Source organism: Gekko japonicus, unplaced genomic scaffold (assembly GCF_001447785.1).
Source record: "Gekko japonicus isolate JY-2015 unplaced genomic scaffold, Gekko_japonicus_V1.1 scaffold424, whole genome shotgun sequence".
Classification (NCBI taxonomy): domain Eukaryota; kingdom Metazoa; phylum Chordata; class Lepidosauria; order Squamata; family Gekkonidae; genus Gekko; species Gekko japonicus.
Genome location: NW_015165247.1, coordinates 988630 through 1007499, shown reverse-complemented (window position 1 = coordinate 1007499; position 18870 = coordinate 988630). Strand labels below are relative to the sequence as shown.

Genomic DNA, 18870 nt, shown 5'->3' with positions numbered 1-18870 from the left:
CTGGGTCTCCCTCCCCCCTCCCTCCTCTTAGCCCCCTCCCTTGGGGTCCCCCCCAACTGCAACGCAATCAACAAACAAGAGATCAATCCGTACCTGCAGAATATCCGGAAGGAGCTGCAAAAGAAAGGGGAGGGGGAATAATTTAAGAAGAGAAGAAGAGATTGGATTTATACCCTATGGCCCTTCACTACCCAAGGGAGTCTCAGAGCAGCTGACAATCTCCTTTCCCTTCCCCTCCCCACAACAGACACCCTGTGAGGTTGGTGCGGCTGAGAGAGCTCTGAGAGAAACTGCTCTTTTTCAAGAACAGCTCTTGTCAGAACTACGGCTTGCCCAAGGTCATCCAGCAGGTGCAAATGGAGGAGTGGGGATTCAAACCTGGTTCTCCCAGATTAGACTCCGCGCACTTCACCACGACACCAAACAAGAAGAAGAAGAAGAGATTGGATTTATCCCCCGCCCTTCACTACCCAAAGGTGTCTCAGAGCGGCTTACAAACTCCTCTCCCTTCCCCTCCCCACAACAGACACCCTGTGAGGTAGGCGGGGCTGAGAGAGCCCTTGACAGAAACGGCTCTTTTTCAAGGACAGCTCTTATCAGAACTACGGCTTGGCCAAGGCCATCCAGCCAGGTGCAAGTGGAGGAGGAGTGGGGAATCAAACCCGGTTCTCCCGGATTAGAGTCTGCGCACTTAACCACGACACCAAACTGGTGTACACCAAATCTATCCCCCCACACACACGCTCTTGAAGAGATGCCTCCCCTCTCCCCCATATTAAAGAAAACAATCTCCAAGGCTCTGGCGAGGGAACGGCTAAGGTTACCGCTCCGGGTTGGGCAAGACCTGGAGATTTTGGGGGTGGGGCCGGAGGAGGGCGGGGACTGAGGATGGGAGGGGCCTCAGTGGGGCAGGAAGCCATACAGTCCCCCTTCCAAAGTGGCCGCTTCCCCCCAGGTCAGCTGATCTCTGTTGCGTGGAGATCGGTTGTAACAGCGGGAGATCTCCAGGCACCGCCTGGAGGCTGGCAACCCTGGGAATTACCCATTCAGAGGAGGTATTCTTCAAATAACCAGCTCTCACCACCTCCCTGTCCCCAAGCACCGGTGGTTTGCCCCTGGGGCTAGACGGGGTTCTTTGATGGAGTTTGGAGGGACTTCTCCTGCCCCAGAAGATCGGACCAGAACCAACGGGTGGGAATTAAATCAGAAGAGTTTTTGGCTAAACATTAGGAAGAACTTCCTGACAGAGCGGTCGCTCAGGGGAACAGGCTTCCTCGGGAGGTGGTGGGCTCTCCTTTGGAAGTTTTCAAGCAGAGGCTAGGTGGCCATCTGACAGTAATGCAGATTCTGTGGAATTAGGCAGTTCACAAGAAGGGAGAGCAGGAAGGGTGGCCTCAGTGCTTAGTTCTCGTGGCCCTTTCTGACACGCCCGGGGGAAATGCCAATCACCACTTTGCGTCCAGGAAGCCATTTTTCTCCAGGCCAGTTTGGCCAGGGATCCTGGAGAGTTGTTTTGCCATCTTCTGGGCGTGGAACAGCGGTCACTGCGGGTGTGGAGGGGGGAGGTCTTTCTGAATTCCCTGCATTGTGCAGGGGGTTGGACTAGATGACCCTGGAGGTCCCTTCCAACTCTATCTATCTCCCTTCCAACTCTATCTATCTATCTATCATCTATCTATCTATCTATCTATCTATCCATCTATCCATCTATCTATCCATCTATCCATCTATCTATCCATCCTCTTGAATTTCTACCCAGCCCTCCCAGCCAAGGCCGGCTATGATTCTATGATCTGCACCACGTTTAGTTTTAGGTCACAAAGTGGGAGGCTCAAGAAACTTAACACACTTTGGCCCCGGTCACATGGGCCAGGTAACGTGGGGGGCGGGGAGGCGTGGCTTTTCACCCCGGAGCAAAATTAAGCACGGTAGCCTGATCACACGGTCCCCTGAGTCTCCGTGCTTCGGCTGTTAGCTGGCAATCACACGGCGATGCTGCAGCGTGGCAAAGAAGCGGCGCGGTGCAGTCACACAAGTGTTTTGCGTTTGTGCGCATGCACAGTTCCACGGAGCAGCACTGCTTTCAGTTTCGTGCTTGTGCGCATGCGCTTACGAAAAACATCCGGTTCGCAACGGGATGTGGACGGGCGCCAAATGCCACGGGATACTACCGCTCCCGCGATCAGACGCCCGCCTGTGCTGCGCGTTTTCCGGATACTAGTGCACTTTCCTTGGTACTTTTTAACTCCGCATCTTTGGCGGGACGCCACGGGTTGGCCACAGGTGTGCTACGCTTCCCAGATGTTGTGGTGTGACCGCACCCCGAAAATCTGCCCGACATTCGTGCCTTTTGTGCGGCAAATTCTCCGTGTGACCAGGGCCTTTGTCGTTTTTTTTTTTTTTATGGCATCAGCCGCAGAGGCTGTACGGCAGAGGGGAAAGGGAGTGTTCATGCCCCAAAGCTCAACCGGACAGGACCATCTTGGCTTGTTTTGCAGAATACTGATGGGGACAAGCAGACATCTCAGTCTGGGGCCAGTGATGCTCTGTCTCCTTGGTGCTGGGGGGGGGGCAACAGTGGGTGGAGGGCTTCTGGTCTCCTGGCCGCACTGCTGGACCCCCTGATGGCCCCTGGTATTTCTGGCCCCTGTGTGACACAGAGTGTTGGGCTGGATGGGCCATTGGCCTGATTCAGCATTGGCTTCTCTTATGCTCTTACGTGCTCTAGAAGAGCATTCCAGAGTTCTGGACTTTTAAGCGGGAAAATGTCCTGCAAGCTGGACAGGAACTGCAGCCATTACAAGTCTCCCCGTGGAATCTTCTGTGTCATTTCAGAAACGTGCCCAGGCACAGACCTGGGCGAGCTGCCTCAAGCCCCGCAAGTCCTCACCCCTGGGACCTGCCCCGCCACCGGCCGGGTCTGAGCCCAACCCCCGGGGACCAGAGGACAGGACGACAAAGAACCCTGAGACCATCCTGAGCCGGCCACGCGATGGGCTGCAAAGTTGTGGGGCAGTGGCTGCGGTCTTCTCTTTGCCAGCGCGTGGGGAAACCGTAAGTCATTGTGGGCACCGATGGCTCTTCTCCTGCTAGGGGAGACCCAGACCGGCTCCCAGCTGCCTCCACGGCCCATCCAGCGGTCCATTCACTGCGACTAAGTGGGACCGACCGCCGTCCTCCACCAGAGGACAGTGTCCCCATGTCGGTTCACCGCAGTCCTTTCTGAGAAACTCAATCGGCTCCCCAGCTTGCCAGCGCAGCCTTTCCCCGCAGCCAGAGATGCAGGGATTCAGATCGGAAGTTTTCCAGGATGCAGGATAACTAGCGACCGGTGCTCCCTCTAAACCGTGGAGTCTCGTGAGCAAAAATTCTGCTTTGTGAGCTACTGACATTAAAGTTGTGAGCGAGCGATTCGGCGACTGTGTAAATTGGTTTGCTCTGGAGCCATCCCTTCCTGAGCAAAGACAAAAATGTGTGGGCCGCAGGCTAAAAATCTGTGAGCTAGCCAGGGGCAGATTACGGCTCACGGGTGCCCTCAGCACCGACCCATCTTGGTGCCCCCCCCTCCTTTCTACACTGACCACCCAGTCCATTTTAGTTGTTGACTTGTCTGACCAGATAGACAATGCAGGTTGCAGCGATACAAAAATTTATTCCTATGATAACACCATATACTGTACACAAACGAAGCCTATGACACTACACCTCGCCAACAAGAAATAGAAGATAACCCTAGGGTGCACCATGATCAATTTGCACGAAAATTTCTATCAATTTTATCAAAACATTTTTTTTTACAAATCTTCATTCGTGTCCCAACTTTGTGGTGCCCCCTTTGGCCTTGGTGCCCTAAGCACGTGCTTAGTCTGCTTAATGGTTAATCCGGCCATGGAGCTAGCTCACACTCACTCATCTTAGAGGGAACACTGCTAGCGGCCCTTTCCTGCAGGCAGCAGATTACGCAGCTGGGAAAGGGAAGAGGAAGAAAGACGAAGAAAGAAGAAGAAAGAAGAAGAAGAAAGAAGAAGAAGAAGAAGAAGAAGAAGAAGAAGAAGAAGAAGAAGAAGAAGAAGAAGAAGAGGAGGAGGAGGAGGAGGAGGAGGAGAAGGAGGAGGAGGAGGAGGAGATTGGATTTCTACCCCGCCCTTCACTACCGAAAGGTGTCTCAGAGCGACTTACAAACTCCTTTCCCTTCCCCATCCCTGCAGCAGACACCCTGTGAGGTGGGTGGGGCTGAGAGAGCTCTTTTCCAAGAACAGCTCTTATCAGAACTACGGCTTGCCCAAGGTCATCCAGCTACGTGCAAGTGGAGAAGTGGGGAATCAAACCCGGTTCTCCCAGATTAGAGTCTGCGCACTTAACCACGACACCAAACTGGCCACTGACTTCACTGAAGTCCCACTGAATTGTCCAGGGCTGCAGCCCGCTGTTGCCCAACAGCTTCCAACCTCAACTGGCCGAGGCGGCAACCCCAAACTCAGATTCCACAGGAGGGGGGTGAAAGGAAGCTGCTAGAGGGTTCTGGTAAAACGGAGGCCAAAGCCGCAGCTTCCGTCTTCTGCCTCCGTTGCGACTTGTTCTCTGACGAGGGAAGCTCATACCCCAAATCTCGTTGGTCCATAAGGGGCTACTGGATTCGAATCGAGCTCCAAGGAATGACTGCAGTGGGGAGGAATGCAGTTGCTCTCGCACCATATCCACTGGCCTCAAAGCAGATTGCTCCTGGGCAGTGTTCCCTCTAAGTGGAGTTAGCGTGAGCTAGCTCACAGTTTCTTAGCCTCCGGCTCACTCATTTTTGTCTCGGCTCAGGCAGGAGGGCTCCGGAGCAGACTTATGTATGCAGCAGCCAATTCGCTCGCTCACAGCTTTAATGCCAGTGGTTCGCAAAGTAGAATTTGTGCTCACAAGACTACACAGCTTAGAGGGAGCCTTGGTTGCCAGATCCTGGCATAGTTGAAGATCTCCTCCAGGTGGTGTTTGGAGATCTCCTGGGATTACAACCAGTGTTCCCTCTAAGCTGAGTTAAGTGTGAGCTAGCTCACAGTTTTTTAGCCTCCGGCTCACACCTTTTTGTCTCAGCTCAGGAAGGAGGGCTCCAGAGGAAACTAATTGATGCTGTAGCCAAATCACCTGCTCACAGCTTTAATGCCAGTAGCTCACAAAGTAGAATTTTTGCTCACAGGACTCCATAGCTTAGAGGGAACATTGATTACAACTGGTCTCCGAGCGACAGAGATCAGTTCGCCTAGAGCAAATGGCTGCTTTGGAAGGTGGACTCTACAGCAGTCTACCCCATTAAAGTCCCTCCACCTCCCCAAACCCCACCCTCCTTTCTGTTGCCCCAGAAGGTCGGACCAGGACCGGAACCAGTGGGCTGAAATTAAATGAAAGGAGTTTTCAGCTACGCATTAGGAAGAACTTCCTGGCAGTTGGAGTGGGTTCCTGAGTGGAAGAGGCTTCCTCGGGAGGAGGAGGTGGCCTCTCATTCTTTGGAGGTTTTCAAGCAGAAGCTAGATGGCCATCGGCCCCGGTCACACGGGCCGGAAAATGCGGGGGGGGAGGAGCGTGGCTGTTTGGCCCGGAGCAAAATAACGCGCGGCCGTCCAATCACACGTCCCGTCGAGGTCCTGTGGTTAGGACGTGAGGTGCCGATCACACGGCTATCCTGCAGCGCAGCAAAGAAGCGGCGCGGCGCGAGCACACCAGCAATCGCCAGGCGCCGCTTCCGTGGCAAATGGGGAAATTTTTTTCCTCACCAAAAGGTGAGCATGCGCATGATCGTTTGTGCGCATCCTGTGAAGACTTTTTAAAAAACCTAACCGGTTTGCGACGGGACTAGGATGGGACGGGACGCGATCAGACGCCCGCCCTTGCCCCGCGTTTTCTGGAAACTAGTACATCGCAAGTACTCGTTTTTTACTCCGTATGTTCGGCACGAAGCCACGGGTTAGCCACGGGTGCACAACATTTCCCAGATGTTATGGTGTGATCGCGCCCGGAAAATCCGCCTATCATCCGTATCTTTAGCACGGCAAATGCTCCGTGTCAACGGGGCCATTGGACAGCCATGCGGATCCTGTGAACTAAGGCAGATCATGAGAGGGAGGGCAGGGAGGGTTGCCTCAGGGCTTAGTTCTCATAAGAACATAAGAGAACGTAAGAGAAGCCAATGTCGGATCAGGGCAACGGGCCATCCAGTCCAACACTCTGGGTCACACAGTGGCCAGAAATACCAGGTGCCTTCAGGAGGTCCAGCACACCAGAAACCCCCCCCCCGTTTCCCCCCCCCCCCCCCCAAGCACCAAGAAGACAGAGCATCACCTGCCCCAAACTGAGAGTCCCTATCTATTCCTTCTGGCTAACAGCCGCTGATAGACCTCTGCTCCATATGCTTTTCCAATTCCCTCTTGAAGCCGTCCATGCTTGTAGCCGCCGCCACCTCTCGGGGCCCCTTCTTCCACGCCTGGCTGAAGATCCTGGAGGTTTTTTTGCCACCTTCTGGCCGTGGAACAGCAGTCAGTGGGGATGCATGGGGGGCGGGTGTCTTTGTGAATTCCCTGCCTTGTGCTGGGGGTTGGAGTAGATGACGCTGGAGATCCCTTCCAACTCTATGATTCTGTGATTCCAAAATCTCCAGACATTTCCCCACTCGGAGCTGACATTCCTAACAGGTCCCCCTGGCCGCCAGCAGGGGATGGGGGGGGAGGTAGGGTTGCCAGCTCCAGTTTGGGAAACTCCTGGGCTTTTTTTTTTTATAATTGCTTTACAGTGCTAGAGTGCTATAACACAACACTCCAGGCATTCCAATGGAGTTGATATAATGCTTTTGCGTTATAGTGTTATACCGTTATAGCGCCACACTCCAGGCATCCCAATGGAGTTAATATAATGCTTTTGCGTTATAGTGTTATACTGCTATAGCGCTATAAAGCGAACGTTCCAAAAAAACCAAACGCTGGAGATTGCCCGCGTGGGCGAAAAACAGCGGGGAAAAGTTCATCAGAACTGGGAGAGGAAACTGAAGACTACTTGGAAGCGGTTGACAGCTAAAACGCTTCAGCCCTGTTTCCTAAACGGGACAGAAGCGTTTGTGTGTGAAATTACAACTATATTCCGGTGGGGAACCGGTTCTAAAACGGTTTTGTCTGAAATGACAGAGCAGAAACCGTTTGGGAACCGTTCCTCTTCCGGATGATATCATCTGTCTGAAATTCCTCTGTGTTTCATAAACTGTGCCTATAACACAACCCGGGGATCCCCCTCAAGAATTACGGCTCCTCTCCATGGAGACAGGTCAAGATGAGTCACTGTGTTAGTCTGTCTGTAGCTGGAGGGAAGAGCCGGGGTCCAGCGGCACCTTCAAGACTAACAAAATTTGTGGCAGGGGACGCGCTTCCGTGAGTCACTGCGGTCACTTCTTCCGAAAGCTCCTCCCCTGCCACAAATTTTGTTAGTCTTGAAGGTGCCGCTGGACCCCGGCTCTTCCCTCCAGCTACAGACAGACTAACACAGTGACTCATCTTGACCTGTCTCCATGGAGAGGAGCCGTAATTCTTGAGGGGGATCCCCGGGTTGTGTTATAGGCACAGTTTATGAAACACAGAGGAATTTCAGACAGATGATATCATCCGGAAGAGGAACGGTTCCCAAACGGTTTCTGCTCTGTCATTTCAGACAAAACCGTTTTAGAACCGGTTCCCCACCGGAATATAGTTGTAATTTCACACACAAACGCTTCTGTCCCGTTTAGGAAACAGGGCTGAAGCGTTTTAGCTGTCAACCGCTTCCAAGTAGTCTTCAGTTTCCTCTCCCAGTTCTGATGAACTTTTCCCCGCTGTTTTTCGCCCACGCGGGCAATCTCCAGCGTTTGGTTTTTTTGGAACGTTCGCTTTATAGCGCTATAGCAGTATAACACTATAACGCAAAAGCATTATATTAACTCCATTGGGATGCCTGGAGTGTGGCGCTATAACGGTATAACACTATAACGCAAAAGCATTATATCAACTCCATTGGAATGCCTGGAGTGTTGTGTTATAGCACTCTAGCACTGTAAAGCAATTATAAAAAAAAAAAGCCAGAGATCGCCCGCATGGGCGAAAAACGGTGGGGAAAACATGGTGCAGTTTGAAATGGAAAATCGCTTCAGATCCAGCTCTTTACCGGATGGGGAAAGCCATGTGTGAAATGACAGCCCTATACCGGTTTACTCCACGACAGATCAAAAACGGCTTCAAAACGGGTTAAAAAGGGTAATGTGAAATTCCTCACTGCCATGCACTCAGCACTCTGTCTGACTTAGTAGGCTAACCTTAGTGGACCCAGTTAGCACCTCTGACATACACAGACATACAGATACATTAAGTGCCATTGATTATTCTAATTACAGAAGCAGAAATCAATTATGAACATATATTCAGATATTCACTTTGGCTCATTGCTTAAATGCATTCTGGGGAAAATACTAAATGCTGACAGGCAGTAACTGACTGCTTGTGACCTCGCTTGTTACGGCCAGCTGTAACTGCGCATGTCCCTGATGTCAGTTAGCTTGTGTTAGATGGAAACCATACTACACGATGTACCCATATCTGTTACATTAGATACTTTTCATCACTTTATAGCCTGGGAAGAAGAAGGCCCATTGTTCAACTGAAGGAGGTATATTTTTGCCTGAGAAAAGTCCAACCTACGGGCCAGGGACCAATCAGAATGGTTTGATGGATATATGACAAAGTTTGATGGAACCAATAATTATTATTTATTTCTAACTGTCATAGGGGGTATAAAACTTTATGTCTCCTGTTGTAACCTGAGGGAGAGCTGTGGGGTCCAAAACCTTATTGGATCTGCCCCTCCCTCCTTTTTTGATCAATAAATTACAAGATCAGATTCCACTTTACAGGACTGTACTGAGTGTTTTCTCAAATTGGGCTGGGGAAACACATACACTCGGACAGGATTATTTTCTGTACGTCACTTGGCAGCCAATGTTCCCTCTAAGCTGTGGAGTCTTGTGAGCAAAAATTCTACTTTGTGAGCTACTGGCATTATTATTATTATATTCTTTGGTCCACCTGTAGAAGGTAGGCCTGCCTAGAATGCCTTTTACCACCATGCTTGCTTACTAGCTTCACCTGTCCTTAGAGAAAGCCAAATTTACTGTAGTTGCTCATTTATTTGCAATGTTTACACACTGCCCTTCTGCACTTATAAAGGCCACCAAGGCAGCTAAAAAATTAAATAATAATAATAATACCTTTCGATTTATTGATCGCTCAATCCTGCAGGGCTGCTGGCTCTGAGCGATTTACAGTTACACAGGTTTTCACAAGGGACTAACAATGATAGGGGTAAGGGAGGACAACATATAATTCTTTAAAGTTGAGAGCGAGCTACATTTGGCTACTGCAGAAATTAGTTTGCTCTGGAGCCCTCCGTCTTGAGCTGAGACAGAAAATGTGTGAGCCGGAGGCTAAAAAACTGTGAGCTGGCTCACACTAACTCAGCTTAGAGGGAACACTGCTTGGCACCCCTACTCCTAAGTAAACCTACTTAGCCTCATGACACACAACCTGCACCCTACCCCTACCCCCGCTTCACACGTCTCCCTCACTGCACTGACCTGCCGGGAAGGAAGAGAGGACCGGGCGGTGGTTCAAGTCTTGTGGCCTCCGGAAGTTATCCACGAGAGACAACTGCAGGGTTTCCTCCTCTTTGGTGGAGTGTAGAGATTTCTGCAGTTTCGCCAGCTGGAAGAGAAAGGGAGCCCCTCAGTCCTCTGAGGCAACAGGTTTGGGCCGTCCTCCGTAGAACCGCAGCAGCACCGGCCAACTTGTGGGGTGACAAGGTAAGCGGAGTCTGGCCGGCCCTACTTCATTCTTGCCCCCTTTCGGGGACCTGGGCCCAGAGATCTCAGACCCTTGCAACCAAGATGATCCAAGGGTTGGAGCCCCTTCCCTACGAGGAAAGGCCGAAGAGTCTGGGAATTATCAGTTGAGAACAGAGACAACTAAGGGGGGGGGGGACAACACACAAGAATGGTTTATACATTTATGCACGGGGTGGAGAGAGTTGACAAAGAGAACGTCTTCTCCCTCTCCCCAAATCCTACAACTCAAGGACATCCAATGAAGCTGATGGGCAGTAGGTTCAGGACAGGCAAAAGGAAATACTACTTTACGCAGAGAGTGATTAAAATGTGGCTGCCAGAGGATGCAGGGAAGGCCACAGGAACAAACAGCTTTAAAGGGGGATGAGATAGATTCATGGAGGATAAGTCTATCAGTGGCTACTAGCCGTGGTGACTGAGGGGAGCCCCTACATTCAGAGGCAGTCAACCTCTGAATCCCAGAGCCAGGAGGCAACATCAGGGGAAGGCCTCGGCCTCTCTACCCTGTTTGTTGGCCCTCCAGAGGAACTGGGTGGCCACTGTGGGAGACAGGATGCTGGACTAGATGGACCCTCCCTGGTCTGATCCAGCAGGGCTCTTCTGAGGTTCTTCTCAGGGGAAGGCCTCGGCCTCTCTGCCCTGTTTGTTGGCCCTCCAGAGGAACTGGCTGGCCCCTGTGTGAGACAGGAGGCTGGACTAGAGGGACCCTCCCTGGTCTGACCCAGCAGGGCTCTTCTGGTGTCCTTCTCAGGGGAAGGCCTCGGCCTCTCTGCCCTGTTGTTGGCCCTCCAGAGGAACTGGAATGGCCCCTGTGGGAGACGGGAGGCTGGACTGGATGGACCCTCCCTGGTCTGACCCAGCAGGGCTCTTCTGGTGTCCTTCTCAGGGGAAGGCCTCGGCCTCTCTGCCCTGTTGCTGGACCTACAGAGGAACTGGTTGGCCCCTGTGTGAGACGGGAGGCTGGACTTGATGGACCCTCCCTGGTCTGACCCAGCAGGGCTCTTCTGGTGTTCTCCTCAGGGGAAGGCCTCGGCCTCTCTGCCCTGTTGCTGGCCCTCCAGAGGAACTGGTTGGCCACTGTGAGAGACGGGAGGCTGTACTAGAGGGCCCCTCTAGATGGACCCTCACTGGTCTGACCCAGCAGGGCTCTTCTGAGGTTCTTCTCAGGGGAAGGCCTCAGCGTCTCTGCCCTGTTGTTGGCCCTCCAGAGGAACTGGGTGGCTCCTGTGGGGGAGAGTTGGACTATAAGGAAGGCTGAGTGCCGAAGAATAGATTCCTTTGAATTATGGTGCTGGAGAAGACTCTTGAGAGTCCCCTAGACTGCAAGGAGATCAAATCAGTCAATCCTAAAGGAAATCAACCCTGACTGTTCCCTGTAAGGCCAGATACTGAAGCTGAAGCTCAAATCCTTTGGCCAACAAATGAGAAGGGAGCCCTCACTGGAGAAGACCCTGATGCTGGGAAAGACTGAAGGTCAAAGAAGACGGGGACGGCAAAGGATGAGAAATTAAGCAAACTCCCGAGGACAACGGAGGACAGGAGGGCCTGGCGTGATGTGGTCCATGGGGTCGCGAAGAGTCGGACTCAACTGTACGACTAGACAACAGCAACAAACCACCCTCCAAAGCATCCAGTTCCTTCGGGGGAACTGATCTCTGTCGTCTGGAGATGAGCTGTAACTCCAGAAGATCCCCAGGTCCCACCTGGAGGCTGAAGCAACCCGAGCTGCAGTGTTAGGAGAGTCTGGTAACAAATAAATATACCCTGCAAAAACCTTTTAACAAACCAATGTGTTCTATTTATGGTCATCATTTAATAAAGTGCAGAGTGTATCATTATTTCATCCTAGTCAGGTATAAATATTCATTACATTCAATAAGCAATAACATTCAGTACATACAGATTGCTAACTACCAGACAATTTCGCATCAGTGTTTTAAAAGTCAAGCCCCAACAGGAGTTTCTAGAATTATAAGCCCACTTCTCCTTGCATGAAGTCTTCCAAAAAGGGGGACAGCCTTCTTAATAGTTGTATGGATGCTTTTTGCCGGTCCTACAAAAGACACATTGTGCAGCTGACATTCATGGACGGAGTACTCCTGTCATTCCCAAAATTCATCTGGGACTGAGCTGGAAGATGCAGGAGGCTGCAAGCCAAAGTGAAGTCAAGGGTGGAAGGGAGACATACCTGGGCAGCGGAGATGTGGGCAGGCAGGTGGAAGACGGTCCACAGCACGCTCTGGTAGCAGGGCGGGGTGGTCAAGGAGCCGTTGTAGCGGAAGTAGTGGCCCAGGTGCGCCGGAAGGAGGTCGCGGATGTTGAAAGGCGAGAGAGAGATTTCCTGCTCTGGATGAGGGAGTGGGAGAGAGAGAGGGAGAGAATGAAACGCCCAAAGACGAAGGCCATGTCTTCCTTGTGGTTCACCTTTGGTCCCATTCAGTGTTCCCTCTAAGCTGAGTTAGTGTGAGCCAGCTCAGTTTTTTAGCCTCCAGCTCACAGACTTTTGTCTTAGCTCAGGGAGGATGGCTCCAGAGCAAACTAATATATGCAGTAGCCAAATCGCTCGCTCACAACTTTTAATGACAGTAGCTCACAAGGTAGAATTTCTGCTCACAAGACTCCACAGCTTAGAGGGAACATTGGTTTTACCCATTCCAGTCCCTCTAGAAGAAGAGGAAATTGGATTTATACCCTGCCATTCACTTGGAGTCTCAGAGCGGCTTACAAACTCCTTTCCCTTCCCACAACAGACACCCTGTGAGCAATGTTCCCTCTAACCTGAGTTCGTGTGAGCTAGCTCACAGTTTTTTTAGCCTCTGGCTGACACATTTTTGCCTTCGCTCAGGAAGGGATGGCTCCAGAGCAAACTGATTTACGCAGCAGCCAAATCGCTCGCTCACAACTTCAATGCCAATAGCTCACAAAGCAGAATGTTTCCTCACAAGACTCCACAGCTTAGAGGGAGCGTTGCCTGTGGGGTAGGTGGGGCTGAGAGGGCTCTCTCGGGGACTGCCCTTGAGAGAGCAGCTCTGAGAGAACTTGTGACTGACCCAAGGTCATCCAGCAGCTGCAAGTGGAGAAGTCGGGAATCAAACCCGGTTCTCCCAGACTAGAGTCCGCGCACTTCACCACTGCACCAAACTGGCTCTAGGGAGGTTTGGGCCCAGGGAGGGTTTTGCATCTTCCACCTCAAGGCCCCAGGAGGTGCATTTCCTTCGGAACAACAATTGCCACTTGCCGGTCAGGGTTGCCAGCTTTGGGTTAGGAAATACCTGGAGATTTTCGGGGTGGAGCCTGAGGAGGGCGGGGTTTGGGGAGAGGAGGGCGGGGTTAGAGGAGAGACCTCAGCGGGGTGTAGCGTCATAGAGGCCACACTCCAAGGCACTCCAAGGCACTCCAAGGCAGCCTTTTTGTCCAGGGGGATGGGTCTCGGTCACCTGGAGTTGCAATTCTGGGAGACTTCCAGGCCCCACCTGGAGGTTGGCAACCCAAGCACATAAGGGCCGCCACACCGCACCCCCAATGCTCCTGCCTGCACAGCCTCTAGGAAGTATTACCAATACACTGTCCTTTTTGCTCAGAGGGGACTGCTACTCTTTGCCCCTTTCTAAGCCCCTTTTCAGAGGACGGCAGAAGACAGGAGGACCTGGCGTGACCTGGTCCATGGGGTCGCGAAGAGTCGGACTTGACTGTGCGACTGAACAACAACAACAACAACAAGCCCCTTTTCGCCCCACCGGTGGACCTCCTGATGGCCCCTGGGTTTTGGCCACTGTGTGACACAGAGTGGATGAGCCATTGGCCTGATCCAACATGGCTTCTCTCATGTTCTTATGTCCAGGTCAGTGAAGCTCTGTATTCTTGGTGCTTGGGGGGGGGGGGCTACAGTGGGAGGGCTTCTGGAGTTCTGGCCCTGCTGGTGGACCTGCTGATGGCCCCTGGGTTTTGGACACTGTGTGATACAGAGTGTAGGACTGGGTGGCCCATTGGCCTGATCCAACATTGGCTTCTCTGATGTTCTTATGTCTGGGGCAGTGATGCTCTGTATTCTTGGTGCCTGGGGGGGGCAACAATGGGAGGGCTCCTAGTGTTCTCTGGCCCCACTGCTGGACCTCCTGAGGGCACCTGGTATTTTTAGCCACTGTGTGACACAGAGTGTTGGACTGGATGGGCCATGGGCCTGATCCAACATTGGCTCCTGTTGTGTGCTTAAGTTAAGAGCAGGGGTCCATCAGTGGCTCTTGGCCACAAGGTATAGAGAGGAACTCTCAGGCTGGGGCAAGTGATGCTCTGTATTCTCGGTGCTTGGGGGTGGGGCAACAGTGGGAGGGGCTTCTAGTGTCCTGGCCCCACTGCTGGACCTCCTGATGGCACCTGGTATTTCTGGCCACTGTGTGACACAGAGTGTTTGACTGGATGGGCCACTGGCCTGATCCAACACTGGCTTCTCTTAAGTGTGCAACTGGCCAGCTTGCCCTTCATGGTCTCACCTGCATGCCTGATGTCTTTCAAGTGGTCAAGGATGTGGCTGTAGGCGGGGTTCTCGGAGTCGCCAACCTGCCGGACAGATGAAGCAACAAGGTGGGCCATTTTATACTCATGTTTATTGTGCAATTTCTGCAGCACTACCCATGTACCTGCTGCTTGACTGGGCAGCAGAGCCTCAGACTAACCTGGTAGGTCTCTGCCCTGAGGTGCTTCCATCCACATTTTGACATGGGGCAGAGAGAATGGGGCCACAGGAATAGACAGCTTTAAAAGGGGATTAGACAGATTCATGGAAGAGAAGTCTGTTGATGGCTACTAGCCATGGTGACTAAAGGGAAGCTCCACTTTCAAAGGCAGTCAATCTCAGAATCCCAGAGGAATTCATCAGGGGAAGAATAGAGCCTCGCTGCCCTGTTGTTGGCCCTCTAGAGGAACTGGTTGGCCACCGTGTGAGACGGGAGGCTGGACTAGATGGACCCTCCCTGGTCTGATCCAGCAGGGCTCTTCTGAAGTTCTTCTCAGGGGAAGGCCTCGGTCTCTCTGCCCTGTTCTTGGCCCTCAAGAGGAACTGGTTGGCCGCTGTGTGAGACGGGAGGCTGGACTAGATGGACCCTCCCTGGTCTGATCCAGCAGGGCTCTTCTGAAGTTCTTCTCAGGGGAAGGCCTCGGTCTCTCTGCCCTGTTCTTGGCCCTCAAGAGGAACTGGTTGGCCGCTGTGTGAGACGGGAGGCTGGACTAGATGGACCCTCCCTGGTCTGATCCAGCAGGGCTCTTCTGAAGTTCTTCTCAGGGGAAGGCCTCGGTCTCTCTGCCCTGTTCTTGGCCCTCAAGAGGAACTGGTTGGCCGCTGTGTGAGACGGGAGGCTGGACTAGATGGACCCTCCCTGGTCTGATCCAGCAGGGCTCTTCTGAAGTTCTTCTCAGGGGAAGGCCTCGGTCTCTCTGCCCTGTTCTTGGCCCTCAAGAGGAACTGGTTGGCCGCTGTGTGAGACGGGAGGCTGGACTAGATGGACCCTCCCTGGTCTGATCCAGCAGGGCTCTTCTGAAGTTCTTCTCAGGGGAAGGCCTCGGTCTCTCTGCCCTGTTCTTGGCCCTCAAGAGGAACTGGTTGGCCGCTGTGTGAGACGGGAGGCTGGACTAGATGGACCCTCCCTGGTCTGATCCAGCAGGGCTCTTCTGAAGTTCTTCTCAGGGGAAGGCCTCGGTCTCTCTGCCCTGTTCTTGGCCCTCAAGAGGAACTGGTTGGCCGCTGTGTGAGACGGGAGGCTGGACTAGATGGACCCTCCCTGGTCTGATCCAGCAGGGCTCTTCTGAAGTTCTTCTCAGGGGAAGGCCTCGGTCTCTCTGCCCTGTTCTTGGCCCTCAAGAGGAACTGGTTGGCCGCTGTGTGAGACGGGAGGCTGGACTAGATGGACCCTCCCTGGTCTGATCCAGCAGGGCTCTTCTGAAGTTCTTCTCAGGGGAAGGCCTCGGTCTCTCTGCCCTGTTCTTGGCCCTCAAGAGGAACTGGTTGGCCGCTGTGTGAGACGGGAGGCTGGACTAGATGGACCCTCCCTGGTCTGATCCAGCAGGGCTCTTCTGAAGTTCTTCTCAGGGGAAGGCCTCGGTCTCTCTGCCCTGTTCTTGGCCCTCAAGAGGAACTGGTTGGCCGCTGTGTGAGACGGGAGGCTGGACCAGATGGACCACTGGGATCTTCTGATATTATGTTCTTGGATATGACCGTTTGTGTTTCATACGAGGCGACTCTAAAATGGCCGAGGCATGAGGGGGAAAAGAGGGAACCTGTAGAAGTTCCAGAGTCTTGTAAATGAGTGTTCTGGTTTTGTGTCTGGGGGGAGAGCTCACCTCCAGAAAGATCCCCAGCACGGCCAGCCCATCGGCCTGGTTTTTAGCCTCACTCAGGTTGGCGTACTTCTCCGAGTTGAAATGGACAATGTGAACCTGCAAAAGAGAGAGAGAGAAGGTTTCAAAAGACCTCCTGTGTGCAGATTAGGAAATAATAAACCAGAGTATTTTATTTGTGGTAAGAACATAAGAGAAGCCAATGTTGGGTCAGGCCAATGGCTCATCCAGTCCAACACTCTGTGTGTCACATTGTGGCCAAAACCCAGGGGCTATCAGGAGGTCCACCAGCAGGGTCAGAACTCCAGAAGCCCTCCCACTCTTGCCCCCCAAGCACCAAGAATACAGAGCATCACTGCCCCTGAGCGAAGACAAAAATGTGTGAGCCGGAGGCTAAAGAACTGTGAGCTGGCTCACACTAGCTCAGCTTAGAGGGAACACTGCTCTGGAGCCCTCCTTCCTGAGCGAAGACAAAAATGTGTGAGCCGGAGGCTAAAGAGCTGTGAGCTAGCTCACACTAACTCAGCTTAGAGGGAACACTGCTCTGGAGCCCTCCTTCCTGAGCGAAGACAAAAATGTGTGAGCTGGAGGCTAAAGAACTGTGAGCTGGCTCACACTAGCTCAGCTTAGAGGGAACACTGCTCTGGAACCCTCCTTCCTGAGTGGAGACAAAAATGTGTGAGCCGGAGGCTAAAGAACTGTGAGCTGGCTCACACTGACTCAGCTTAGAGGGGACACTGCTCTGGAGCCCTCCTTCCTGAGCTAAGACAAAAATGTGGGAGCGGGAGGCTAGAGAGCTGTGAGCTGGCTCACACTGACTCAGCTTAGAGGGGACACTACTCTGGAGCCCTCCTTCCTGAGCTAAGACAAAAATGTGTGAGCGGGAGGCTAGAGAGATGTGAGCTGGCTCACACTGACTCAGCTTAGAGGGGACACTGCTCTGGAGCCCTCCTTCCTGAGCGAAGACAAAAATGTGTGAGCTGGAGGCTAGAGAGCTGTGAGCTGGCTCACACTAACTCAGTTTAGAGGGAACACTGCTCTGGAGCCCTCCTTCCTGAGCCAAGACAAAAATGTGCGGCTTACAAACTCCTTTCCCTTCCCCTCCACACAACAGACACCTGTGAGGTAGGTGGGGCTAAGAAGGAGAAGAAGGAGGAGGAGGAGAAGAAAAGAAGAAGAGAAGAAGAAGAAGAAGAGATTGGATTTATCCCCCGCCCTTCACTACCCAAAGGTGTCTCAGAGCGGCTTACAAACTCCTTTCCCTTCCCCTCCCCACAACAGACACCCTGTGAGGTGGGTGGGACTAAGAAGGAGAAGAAGGAGGAGGAGGAGAAGAAAAGAAGAAGAGAAGAAGAAGAAGAAGAGATTGGATTTATCCCCCGCCCTTCACTACCCAAAGGTGTCTCAGAGCGGCTTACAAACTCCTTTCCCTTCCCCTCCCCACAACAGACACCCTGTGAGGTGGGTGGGGCTAGAAGAAGAAGAAGAGATTGGATTTATCCCCCGCCCTTCACTACCCAAAGGTGTCTCAGAGCGGCTTACAAACTCCTTTCCCTTCCCCTCCACACAACAGACACCTGTGAGGTAGGTGGGGCTAAGAAGGAGAAGAAGGAGGAGGAGGAGAAGAAAAGAAGAAGAGAAGAAGAAGAAGAAGAGATTGGATTTATCCCCCGCCCTTCACTACCCAAAGGTGTCTCAGAGCGGCTTACAAACTCCTTTCCCTTCCCCTCCACACAACAGACACCTGTGAGGTAGGTGGGGCTAAGAAGGAGAAGAAGGAGGAGGAGGAGAAGAAAAGAAGAAGAGAAGAAGAAGAAGAGATTGGATTTATCCCCCGCCCTTCACTACCCAAAGGAGTCTCAGAGCGGCTCACAAACTCCTTCCCCTTTCCCTCCCCACAACAGACACCCTGTGAGGTCGGTGGGGCTGAGAGAGCTCTGACAGAAACTGCTCTTTTTCAAGGACAGCTCTTGTCAGAACTACGGCTTGCCCAAGGCCATCCGGCACCCGTCCCACTTACCTCCGCGGGGAAGGCCCGGCCGTCCACCTGGTGCTCCGACCCCCCCGTGTGCCTCTGGCTACCCCAGTGGAAGTGGAGCTGGACAGCCGAGTAGACCCTGGGCAGGCCGTGCAAGCGCATCGTCTGGGGCAGAGACAGCTGCACTGCGGGAGAGAGAGAGAGAGAGAGAGAGGGGCCGGCAGGCCGTTAGTCCAGGGGGCGGGCGACGACATCCGCCTGAGCGAAAACATCAGAGATCGCAGGCGGGCATTGTGGCATCTTCAAGACCAACAAGGTTTCATTTAGGGTACAAGCGAGAAGGAAATGTGTGTAAAGTGTGAGTCCAGTGGTACTTTTTAGACCAGCAACGTTTCATTCTGGGAAGAAGCTTTCGTGTACATGCACACTTCTTCAGATACATTGAAACAGACTTCCTCAAGCCTTACACATAGGTCGGGGGGGGGGGGTTAGTTGCCAGGAATGGCTAGAAACAGTCAGGATGCACAAGTAACTGAGCGATAAGCAGGGGTCATTTCCTGCAGGAGCGCACAGGAGCGGCGCTCCGGCAGTAAAGAGCCCAGGGGGCGGGCACATGCAACAAGCCCCACCCCCTGCTCCCAGCAGCCCTCAGTCAGAGCAAGAAGCAGCC

At 52.9% G+C, this 18870-nt stretch overlaps 1 protein-coding gene across 2 annotated transcripts in view; it reads right to left on the bottom strand.

The window, feature by feature from the left end:
- The window catches only part of CA14 (carbonic anhydrase XIV), a 55270-nt gene that overhangs the window by 7625 nt on the left and 28775 nt on the right, over nt 1-18870 (bottom strand). For both annotated transcript variants that reach the window (XM_015410105.1, XM_015410106.1), the window contains exons 4-9: nt 18243-18385; nt 16226-16321; nt 14383-14449; nt 12081-12238; nt 9626-9752; nt 94-114 (exon numbers count right to left, since the gene is read on the bottom strand). In XM_015410105.1, coding sequence (XP_015265591.1) covers nt 94-114; nt 9626-9752; nt 12081-12238; nt 14383-14449; nt 16226-16321; nt 18243-18385 — 612 coding nt within the window. The remainder of the gene's footprint in view (nt 1-93; nt 115-9625; nt 9753-12080; nt 12239-14382; nt 14450-16225; nt 16322-18242; nt 18386-18870) is intronic.